The 12347-nt window shown below is 32.6% G+C and overlaps 2 protein-coding genes across 3 annotated transcripts in view; one reads left to right on the forward strand and one right to left on the reverse strand.

The window, feature by feature from the left end:
• LOC134237855 (uncharacterized) lies at positions 1-6221 on the reverse strand. 2 transcript variants are annotated; one of them, XM_062719999.1, is made up of 9 exons: positions 5997-6221; positions 4739-4966; positions 3935-4176; positions 3239-3302; positions 2783-2910; positions 1883-2001; positions 1625-1757; positions 1321-1417; positions 1-1002 (listed from the first exon to the last, which is right to left on the reverse strand). In XM_062719999.1, the coding sequence occupies exons 2-9, from the start codon at positions 4827-4829 to the stop codon at positions 923-925; spliced, it is 954 nt and encodes a 317-aa protein (XP_062575983.1). In that variant the 5' UTR covers positions 4830-4966; positions 5997-6221; the 3' UTR covers positions 1-922. The 2 variants fall into 2 exon arrangements, with proteins under 2 accessions (XP_062575983.1, XP_062575982.1); XM_062719998.1 differs by having other exon boundaries at positions 5991-6221.
• A 3695-nt stretch (positions 6222-9916) lies between these two features.
• The window catches only part of LOC134237857 (FERM domain-containing protein 4A-like), a 54583-nt gene continuing 52152 nt past the window's right edge, over positions 9917-12347 (forward strand). Inside the window, exon 1 of the mRNA XM_062720006.1 lies at positions 9917-10020. The gene's annotated coding sequence lies outside the window, so the exon portion shown is untranslated. The remainder of the gene's footprint in view (positions 10021-12347) is intronic.

Raw genomic sequence — 12347 nt, forward strand, 5'->3', positions numbered from 1 at the left:
TAAATTTTCAAGCACATTTATTTTAGAGACAAAGCAAAATTCATACATTAGGACCAGGAAAACAAAAACAAAACCAATGCAAGGGCATAAAAGACTGCAGGCGGAAAAATCCCCTGGATATGCAAAACATCTTTTTCAATATATTTAACAAATTGATAAATCAAGAATATAAATCCTTTTTAAAACAACACAAATTAAGTCAAGTTCAGAAGCATTCTACTCTACCTTCCAATGGCACATTATCAGTTGCCATGGTGAAATTAAATATCAACAATGACACCTCACATAAAAAAATACTAATAATACCGGTACTCTTTTTCAGATTGCACTTCAATCAATAAAGCAACCCAGGATTTAAATAAGTACATAAAGATTACAGAAAAAAATGTAAACACAATTTTAAACGGTTAATACATATTGGTCCTGCCAAGATATGAATAGTTATTTTCTGATAACTCCTACTTACATGTTAACAGTAAAGTGTTTAATGTCTACAGTGGCAATCCTGCCCCACAGACAAAAAAAATACCAAGCAAGGTATTGTCAAAACAATGCAAAACTACACAGCATTTTTACTACACCAACTCCAAGAATGTTCCCTTCAAATTATGAGCTTACTTATAGTAACAACATCATTTCAATTTTAAGGTGTGCAAGATGAAAAATAAAAATTGAGATTCCCACAGACACTAATAAGTAATAATGGTCCCTTAAGTCTCTCATTAGGAGTCCATCGTTAACATGTTACAGTATTCTGTGCAGAAAAGGTGAAAGAGGGCATAAATCTCTGATAGTACTGTAATCATTTCCCGGTGACTGGATGCTGACAACATCTGTCAAACTACTGGATTTATAAAACCATTTTCTTTGTTTATTCGATGGCCTTTGAAGGAGTTATCTAAGAACTAATGGTGCACACTCATCAAATGACTTTAGGAAGCTTCCTGAATAGAGTTTGTATTGGATAATGTAACATCTCCACCAAATAACAGTAGGAAGGCTCTGAAAAAAAGACAAAAATATATCCACACTAGTTAAGATATTGGAATTCATGTATAGAATGTGTACACTATACAAAATGAAGCAAGAAAAGTATGACACTATACTGTATACACCACAGGTTCGGCCATATTACATGACGTACAATGTATTTTTACTCTTGATTTAAACAGAAGTGAAACTAATAATCAACTTGTACAATGTCTTTTGCTCTTGAATTTTTAGTCTCAAAATTGGGAACAAAATGTTTTTTGGCATTGGGAATGGTAACGTTTATCGTTACCAGTTATAAAAGGAAAAAAATGCTGGTTTTACTCTTACCATTGTCTGGGTTAATAATATTGTGTCGTATTAAAAAGTCCAAAACAATGGCCGCACTGTTCGGTTTGAAGGAATCGAGAACAATGGTATCTTGTAACTGAAAAGAAAGTTGGAAAATCATACTTTTAATGCTATATATAGATTAACTTATTTATTAATCTAATAAACTTAAATTTCAGAACATTTTTAGTACCACAAGAACTTCTTTCTTCAGAAGTACATGAGAGTTTCAAATAATTATCATGAAAGAATAATTACTGATATTTCTATCCACAAGTAATTCATACAAAAAATAATAAATCACCTCTGAGACAGGGTACAGTTTAAACTCTTGCACTTCACCATCGGCATTGACAGGTACAAAGTCCTCGGGAAGCTTGAGGTCAAATAGAAACTCCACTTCTGGATGGACGCCTCTCTCATCTTCATGTATACAGCTGTCAATCAAAACACACAAACTGAGCGACTATTTCTGAGACAACTTATAAACACTGTCACATGGTTATTACAAGTATTTAAATGCTGAGTAATGGTATATTCTTTTGAACAACTAAATTATTACCTCATGGTTCCTACAGACTTGAGGATCTTGAGGTACTTCTCTGGCACCGAAGCCTCCTCCTGGCATTCCTTCTCCGCACACTCACGGAAACCCAGACCAGAACTGAGACCCCCCGCCACCTATAACAACATAAATATAGAACCTCATGAATCACACTCCCTGAATCCCAGACCAGAACTGAGGCCCCCCGCCACCTATAACAACATTAATATAGAACCTCATGAATCACACTCCCTGAACCCCAGATCAGAACTGCATGAGACCCCCTGCCACCTACAGCAAAAGCCTTTATTTAGAATAGTAAAACCAATGAAAATACATGTTTATTTCATTTATATTTCTGCGCTCAATAAGCCATATGTTTACTTTCTTACTAGAAACACAATTCAAAATCTCTGGACTAAGACAATAAGACACTATAATAGTGCCTTTAATGGTAATCTAAATTTAGAACCTTTCAGTCTGCTTCTTAACTTCTAATTCATATATACATCAATAATTTATTTTAAACAAATTATAAATGTGGAAGCTTTGCACTAATCTATGCAATATTAATGTATACAAAAATTATTTATCAGAAAAATTGTGCTAAATTCTGAGTTCAATAATTTAAATAAATGTGTACCTTACATGTAAACTAAACAAATGGCATCCTATCTCTCCCTAACCTGGGTACGTCAAGTAGTTTTTAAAATATTTTTATGCAAATTTGTACATTATTTGAATATATTTTTCATACGAATCAGAGTGTATACCAGTAATAGAATCTACCATTAATAAAATATTTAAAACAAATCACTGGATATTAAATTTTTGTACCTTAATTCGTAGAAAGTGTGAATATGATAATTTTCCATCAAGAAAGTCCAGCACTTTTATCTGACACTTTACTTAACCTACCATCTGGTCTAGGAGATTGGGATATGTCTGTTTGGTCGGTGATCTCTTTGCTATCCACATCATCATTTCTCCGTTTTTATATGTGTAGCCATTTATATGACACCCATATGTCGTCACGCCAAATGGACCTGAAAAATATTGACAAGATGAACATGATGAATAAAGTATTATAAATCTAACACTGCATTTATGTACTGCATGAAAATTCAAAAAGACATTACAAGTTTCAGCTTTTTAATCCTGTTAATGTACTGCAAATCCTGATATTGCAACAAACAAAATGTCAAAGAGCATACATGGTGGCAAATTGACCTTGGAATACCACTTTTTTTCATAATTACATGTATGCTCTAAATTTTTTTTGTCTTGACTTCAAGATTAATTGATGTAACATGAGTAGGAAACATGTTGCCACCATGAATATATATTTTAAAATCCTTTACACAATATACTTACCAGCAGCAGATCTCTCCATTTTGAACAAAACAGGTTCACTCATAGAGTGTCGTATATTGTAGGTCTGAAATACAGGGAAAATGCAAATCATAGATTAAAACAGCTCTTAGTCTATATCTTGTATTATTTTTTAGTACTTTACTTGTAAATGAAGATTTCAACCAAGTATAAAAATTATGCTCTAATACAAAAAAAATCAAGAGACTGTAAAAAAGAGCTGTCAGCTTATATCTACTGGGTGTCTCTCAAAGAAAATAAAAATGCATTGTTTTTTTAAATATTGTAAAAATAATTATACATTTAAATACAACACAAAAATACTAAAGTCTTTATAATATAAACACATATGTCTTTTTAATTTTAAATTTCATGTGATCTTTTCTCAACGAAACTCAAGATAAAATGAAAATACAACAAACATTAAGCTGTATAAATACTTGTGTATTGTGCATGTTACAGAGCAATTGTCTTTGAATAAATGGTGGATGTTTACACATTCATTAATATCCTGTTATCAATTATTAATATACAGCCAATACCTGTATGTAATGTGATGTAGAGTAATATCTACACGCATAGTGTGCATCATTTCCCTTCATACTCTACTTATTGATAAAACAATTAAGTCTGTAGCTTAGAAGTGATCATGGTCCCTCAACATGTACGTGTACCTGTGTATTTTGTACCATTAATTACCTCATTTCTCCATCCTTTCAGTGACCTGTGGAGTTTCCCGGTGTTTCTGAGGGATTCTAAGAATACCCGCATGACCTCCGTCCTCTCCTCAAATGTGCTATACTTGTTACTGAGGTGGATGGAGGTACTGCTAACTGTGAACAGGTCACTATGTTCCTGTAATAGCAGGGCTACCTCGGGGGTGACGATTCCCACCTGATCGTTCTCCACATAAAATGGCACACATTCAGAACGGCTGGAAGCTGGGAAGAGAATATATTTATATATGCGTTATGTGTATATATACATATATCTATCTACTTAAACTGACAATCAATCAATAAAATATAGAGATTAAAGCACACAAATAATTGGATTTTGATGGGGGGGGGGTGGGTGGGGAGAAGGTGAAGATCAAGATAGACCACATAAAATTATATGTATTTTTTTTAATCCATGCAATTTAAACTTATTGTACATAAATAAAAAACAACTGTGCATTTTAATTGCTCTGACATTTATGTGTATAGAAATATAAGATAAATGTATCATTTAAACATCTTTTAATAAAATACAGCTCGTAAGAGCTGAAGTTTGGTTTCTACAACATTGATATCTCAAATACCATAGAAATATAAGGACAGATTTTGAAGTCGATCACTTTCCTTTCAAAAATTTAACCTACATATATCGGATAAACATGTATGGTATTTTAAATCCTCACACATGGGAAATATTTTCATTGAGTATTTTAGTTCGAGATAATGAGGATTAAATAAATATCAAACATACATTATTTTAGATATGATAATCATTTGTACTTACTTGGAAGCAGAAAGTTGTTAATTCTCTCCACCACCTTACATAGGTTAACTTTCTTAACAGGCATAATATGATTAACACAATTGAGATTCATGTTCGAAGAAAGGCTGAATATCTGTTGTTATTTTCAGCAGGCTTGCTTCTTCAAGTTTGAATCCTGTCTTAACAGGAATAAGTCAAGATTTTCTTTTATGTCATCATTTCTTCTCATAAACTGTTGGTGCTCAATGCCTGAAATCAGAAAATTAAAATTTAGATCTTAAGTCATCTATTTTTCATAAATTACATGTTAGCATGATATTTATTAAATGAGAATCACATTTAAAATATTTGTAATTGTAAAGGGGTTCTGTTTTACATTGCAAGGTCCTCTAAGTAAATATCTGGTGCAAAATAACTTTTATAGTTACATCTAAGATGTTGAATATAATGAGTCTAAATGACACTGCATCTTCTCGGGGTTTGACATGATCAAGATGATGGGCAAGTGTTACAGTTAGGTTAAAAAAAAAAGCAAGCCTCAGTCATTTCAATTTTGATAATATCATTAAAAATGTCCCTCTCACGTTTTAATAAGACCTTGATTTTTATGAATTACATGCACAAGATGCAAATAATACTGATTTTTAAAAGCCTACTCCCTCTACCATACATATTAAAATCGAATATGGAATTTTTTTTACACGTTTTATTTTCAACTCAAAAATTCATGCCACTTGCCCTTCGTTAGGTCTTATAATTCATCTAATAAAATGTGACAACTTCTTTTGAAATAAATTTATCTGTTTACATGATTTACATACATGATCACGTGATAATTTAATTATGTAATGGTTTGGGCCGTGGATATCGGCCTGGATAGCTCAGTTGGTAGAGCACCTGACTAGAGATACAGGGGTCCAGTTAGGTTTTAAAAAAAAGATTCCCGGTCATTCCAGCCATACATTTTCTCCTTTCCTGTTACAGATTTGGTGCCGTGACCAGGAGGGAGGAATGTAATGGTTTGGGCCGTGGATATCGGCCTGGATAGCTCAGTTGGTAGAGCACCTGACTAGAGATACAGGGGTCCCGGGTTCGATTCCCGGTCCAGCCATGCATTTTCTCCTTTCCTGTTACAATTAAATTTATTGCTACACTCAATAATACTTATATATTTGTAGATCTTATATACTTCTTTTACTGCTGGTGTACAGTTATGTCTACAGTATTGTGGGAAAAATACGCCTCATCAGCATAATTTAGAAAAAAAAATTACCGTAACTGAAATTAGTCGTTAATATGGAGAACGCATCCTTGAATTCCTAATTCAATAACAAAACCCAGCTCTTCGGGGACGCGTAAACTAAAGTTCCGGTGACAGGTGTCAAGTGAGCTCTGGTTTAAATTACTAGATTTTTATTGCCAGCTGCTGTCAGTCTTCTATTGTCAGCGTTTCTTTAGAACCAGAAAAAATTGGTCTGCTCCGGACTGTTTTCCCCGGAAGGTCTTTTTTTAAAAGGTATTAGCTAGATCGTTCTTCAAACCATTCGGGTTTCTAACACAAAGACCAATCCAAGTTTACATGCATCTTTCAACTATTTTTTTTTAATTTCAAGCTCACCGGGATACATTGTGTCGACATAAAAATGGAAATAACTATATTGATAACTAAATAACATATTTACGTCGAGGATACCGGTATATCTAGGCCACAGTAATTTTTAAAGTAATTTAACAGGTCTATCACTTCTAAACAAGGAACATATTTTAACTGTATGAGAACCGATGAATTGCTATTAAACACAGGGGGGGGAATAAACAAGGAAAACAGGCTAATTGGATTTTTTTTCTCAAAAGTCTACCTAAGGCAAAATCTCAAACCTCTTTAGTTGTATATGTACATGTACATATGAAAAAAGAGAAAGACAAAAAATCAGCTCATTATCTTCAAGAGAGAAAAATAAAACTACATTGTTTTTTTAAGTTTTTTGCAATAAAGATCTTTTTAAGTCGGGGTAATACCCCCCCCCCCCCCCCCCCCATCACAAACTTTTTGTAAGAGTCTTGATATGAGGTTCATTTTAATATTTATATTTATGAAATTCATGTATCCTTTTGAAACAAAACTTTTGCATACAGAAAAGCTCTAAATATGTTTTAAAGTTGTGGAATAAAAAACCGGTATATTTCAGAGTTGTGTTTCTTTGAGTTCATGTATGGATACCAAGTTTTATTGAAGTCAGACAAAAACATGTAAATGTACATATAGTATAGTGTACAACTGTGACCTTTATTATAAGGTTTGTTGGTATCAGATTAATTTAAATATATACACATGCAAATCAAGACTGAATTTCTATTAAATACTTGTGTCTTGTGGCGTAGCAATCGGTCATTGACTATTAAAAGATTGTAATTATTAAAAAAAATATTTTCGATCTATCATTTTGAGTGGAATTCATGAAAGTTGGAGAATATACCGGGTATATCTGGGCGGAAAAGAAATCACAGATTTATATTTCAGATATGTACTAGTACTTCTTAATAAACCAAGACCCAAATGCAAGTATCTGAGAACATAATCAATATTCTAGTTTACTTTATTTAAATTCTGAAATAAATTCAAACAGACAAGCAACCCCTTTTCTGAAGTTTATGCAAGGATCGAACCCAAAAGTATCAATTTTTCACTGACAAGTGATGCCACTGAGCAACAATGACAACAAAGTGCATCACATTAATATACCGTGTTACATATTTGCTTTTTATGTCCCGTAATCGAAGACTCGGGGGAATGTAGTTTTCGTTGTGTTCGTCCGTCCGTCTGTTGACCTAGCTGTCTGTGTGTCCGCAAAAAACTTTAACCTTGCCCATAACGTTTGCTTTAGTGGGCTATGAATTTCATATTTCAAATGTGTATTCCTTATGACACGACCACCAAATTTGATCTTTTTCCCTTGGAGTTTGACACACGTTTACACAAAAATTCAAATCTTTTACTTTGGTCATAACTTTTGAACGGTAAAAAATTGGACTTTCATTCTTCATAAATTTATTCTTTGTGACAGTATCTTTCTTTGGGTAACACCAAATTTGACCTCTTGATCTTGACCTTGGAGACCTACGTACTTAAAAAAAAATTAAAACTCGACCATAACTTTTAAAAAGTGAGGGCTAGGGCTTTCATACATCACATATGTAATCCTTTACTTAAAACTCGGCATGAAATACTCGGAAGTCTCTGGTTTTATCCTACACCTATAACCCCAATCGGAGGTAAATGTATCTTCTTATAAGATGTCTTAATTTGTATCGAAAAGTTTTCATCTTACTTCTACAGATTTTTTGTTAAAAAAATCTTTTTAGGAAAAAAACAAAAGCACGTGTTATCTGAAATGATTTTTGTTCTTTTAAAATATTTTATGTAGGGTGTGTAATATATTAACAAAATACGAACTTGAATTGGACAAAAAAATAATTACGTGTACTTGATGGTAAATATTATAGCAACTTTGCCTGGTGTGTGTTAGACTCTTTGATATTTTTTTTTTTATTTCAAGCTCACCGGGATACATTGTGTCGACATAAAAATGGAAATAACTATATTGATAATGAAATAACATATTTACGTCGAGGATATCGGTATATCTAGGCCATAGTGAGTGTTTTCTTTTTTCACGTAATTCTTTTTTTGATAAATTCTTCTTTTAACATAAAAGATTTTGAACACATTCTGCGTCATATAAATACAAAAATATGTCGGCTATTGAGGGGGCGCAAATTGTACCCATAGGAATTTCAATACACTGTAGATTATTGGAAGACCTGGTCTCCAAAAATGAATATCAGCAATATCGTTTAAAGTCATCACTTCGTAGGTTCTATGGTCGATACAATGACCTTGTCAGCAAATACAATTTATCATTGAGTAGATCGTTATAGATAGTTTGGAAGATTTTTCTTAAATTGCAAAACTTTAATTAAACATTCATACAAATTACTAGTATTAGTCCATTATTCACTTGTGAACTGAAGTGACGACGAATTTTTTCGTTATTTCCTGATCTTGACAAGGAGCACAGTCACACGGCGGGTGTGACCGGTCGGCAGGGGATGCTCACTCCTCTATGGCACCTGATCCTACCTCTGGTGTTTTGGAGGTCCGTGTTTGCTCTGCTCTTATTTTGTATTGTTTTATGGACTTTTGAGCTTGAATGCTGTTCGTTATCTCCATATATTTCATTTCCAAACACAGTTTTGTTGGATTATTCATCAGTTTTGAAACACAACAATTTTTCAGTAGGATTATCATGCTCACTCTACTCAAATGAAATCTGGAAATCGAAAACTTTTGGAACGTGTATGTAAATGTATTTGCCAAGTATGTTGATTCTGTTTATATATGCACATTTGAGATACGCGTTCCGTCTCTCTCTCTCTCTCTCTCTCTCTCTCTCTCTCTCTCTCTCTCTCTCTCTCTCTCTCTCTCCTAAAAAGGGTCTTAACAGGCACGTAGCAACGAGGGGGGGGGGAGGGGGCAGGGGGCCTGACCCTCCCCCACACTTTTTTCCCAACAATACTTTTACTATTTGAAATGTTCAGTGAAAGGTTCCCCCCTCCACTGGCACTGTATACTAAAGGAAATTGATTTTCGAGTTTGGGCAATTTTCCTTTTTTTTTTGCTTGTCAACTTTTTCAAGTAAGTAAAAAAAAATTCTCTGGCTGGCCCCTCCCCCCCCCCCCCCCACTTTCAAAAACGATGCTATGTGGATACTTAAAAGGGGAGAGGTATATCATAATATGTATATTCTCCAACAATGAAAACTGAAGAACATCACAATATCCTTTAGATATTAGAAATCACTGAATTTTACAAATTTTCATACATGTATGTATGTGCTAGAAATGCTTATGTATTATTTTTGACCCGGGGAAAAGAACATGAGGAAGTAGATACGAGCAAATTATCAGGAAAATAAGTTTTGTGCATAATGAAAAGACATTTCTTTATTTACTAAAATAGAATAAAATAAAATTAATGTTTAATAAAATAAAATAAAAGTAAATAACTTTTTTCAAAGACTTCAAAATCGTAAATTTTAAAGCCCCTCTGTGATTCAAGAGATTGAAGGCGCGGATCAATAAATGGACAGGTAAAGGTATCTTCGCATTTCCGTTTTGCGCAGAACCGGAAGTGTCTTCAATTAAAAGAATGGCGGACTCCAGCGACAAGTTTTATAAATCATAATTTATTTGAATATTCTAAAACTTTTTAAAATGTAAGCTGTTTTTCAAACAATGTCACGGTAAGTAACATTATTATTCACATCAATTTTGTAAATGTTCATATGTTTCCAAGCACATACAAACCACTTTAAGTATTTGTTTATATTCCAAATATTTCATTGATATTAGCTTATGATTCATGCATATGCCGCTTTGCCTTTGTTATCTAGTCATGCATAGATAATGATTTATTAGTTTATACTTGTAAAACCATTGCTATTTTAGCAATTGTATATACTTTACATCGTCCATTTGATTTTTATATATGTGAATTCTCAAATAAATTCGCAAGAACAACCGAGACACAGGACTGTTTTTGAAAAAGGGGGGGGGGGGTAGCAATAGCAGTAATCATTTAGCAGTTTCAGTGTTGTCACTAACTGACTAAGAATTGAAGTAGTAGGGGACATTAAGAGAGTAGAAGGGGGTATGGAATTCCTCTCCAAACAGGGAGTGAGGAGGAATACCAAAATAAAGGGGCAAGTACATCATTATAGACAGAGAAATCCCTGGGACAACCCTGACTTTATGCTATTTTTTTCCAAAACCTAAAGTTTTTGTTTATGGAAATGCACTTTTTACAGTTAAAATATATTAATTTCATTTTAATAGTACACCCATAAGCCAGTTTTACACTTCTCAGTTTGTCGACATATAAAAAGTTGAGAATTAAAATTATTTTTAGTTCAGAATCATTTTCATTTAATAAAGATGTTTATTTTTCTAAGTAAAATTGATTTGATTTAATTTTTATTAATTCTCACATTTACAAATGTTTATTTCCAATATCATAAATTATTGATTGTACCTGTAGTTATTATAATATTTTTCAAAAGATGAAAAAATAATTGAAGAAAGAATGCTACAGCTACAAAAAGAAATGAATATATGATCTATATGAAATCTGAGTCAGGGACAAAAATATTTATAATTGATTAAGAGAAAATCAAGTAAATACAGTATTACATGCTGATGATGTAGATATATGGCATTGACTTGTGGATGATGATATATATGAAAGTTACCTCTCTTTTTATATAGTAATATTGTAGCTCTAGATTAAAATGCTCCCTGCTTTAGACTGCATATATTATTATATAATGAATTAATTCTCTGGATTACTGGTATTTCAACAGAAATGCTTAATCAGAATTTAGCTAATTTAATTTAATGTATTGATAAATGTTATTGATGCACAAAAGACAATTTCTGCATGTCACTTACCCTATACCCTGTTATTAATAAGAATATTTATTGTCGGAATTTACCATTTGACATATTCATCATGTATTGCATGTATTCATAGATAAATAAGTAGATAAACTACATGAAATGAACAGTTGATAAACTTTGGCCTAATATGTAAAGTCAATTGATGTGTTTGTACATAGTTCTTTTGATGAATAAAGACGTAAATTTATTTTTTCCAAGCCTTATATACAGGTGTGTCAATATTACCTATTGGAGTGTGTCAGTGTGATCTTTCACATTCCTCGAACCTCTTCACCTAGAAACTTTTATCTTCCTCTGTTTTATTGTGGGTTGTGGAATTTAAATCTGTCACCTTTTTCAACTTTTGTGACGAGTTCAGAGATAGTGGTAATGTCAATGAATTGATCTGGACATAAAGGAAACTATTTAAAGTAGTGTGATTGTCAATTTTTAGGAAGTGTACATTTATAAAAGGCAATGTTGTATGCTTGTTATGAACAACAATTTGAAAGGACAAAGGACTAACACATTTCTAATCTTTTACATTTAAATAAGGGACATTGCTGTAGTTTAGGAGATAAAAGATTTTAATTAACCTTGCTACATGTATTGATATTTTAGTGCTCCCCTAAACTGCCAATCTAATCAAAAAAGCAAATGCATGTATTACGGTAAATACGGAACATACTCATGATCGAAGCAACTTGAACGTGAGCATTGGTTACGACTTCCAACCATGATGGCTTTTTGTTTATGTACAAGATACTTAATTAATACTGAGCATAGTAAGCTGTAAGAGGCATATAAAATGTGTCCTATTGAAAACCTTTAGCACCCATTCTCAATATAAGGGCGCAAATAATGTCGCCTCGTTTTCATTTAGAAGAAATACCACTGATGTAATTTTTAAATCAACATTATAAATAGTCATATAACAATGAATAAGAATTCATATAATTATCGATCTGAAAGGGTATTTAAGGAGTTCAAAATTCAAATATAGTAGCCTATTTGAAATGTACGTTACTGTCGCCGAGGCAAATATTATGCTGAATCCCCTCTGTGTAATATATAGTTTTGATTCTCAAGTAAAAATTTTCTGATAAGTTAAACCTTGTATCATATATACTTCTTT

Source organism: Saccostrea cucullata, unplaced genomic scaffold (assembly GCF_032062105.1).
Source record: "Saccostrea cucullata isolate Sc308-1 unplaced genomic scaffold, CSIRO_AGI_Scuc_v1 ctg348, whole genome shotgun sequence".
Taxonomy (NCBI): Eukaryota; Metazoa; Mollusca; class Bivalvia; order Ostreida; family Ostreidae; genus Saccostrea; species Saccostrea cuccullata.

Excerpts from the sequence above, each read along its gene's own strand:
- LOC134237855 (XM_062719999.1), bottom strand. The coding sequence starts at position 4,829 with ATGAATCTCAATTGTGTTAATCATATTATGCCTGTTAAGAAAGTTAAC. Across the intron at positions 3,303-3,934 it reads TGAAAGGATGGAGAAATGAG|ACCTACAATATACGACACTC; the intron begins GTAATTAATGGT and ends CCTGTATTTCAG. Across the intron at positions 2,911-3,238 it reads AATGGAGAGATCTGCTGCTG|GTCCATTTGGCGTGACGACA; the intron begins GTAAGTATATTG and ends AATATTTTTCAG.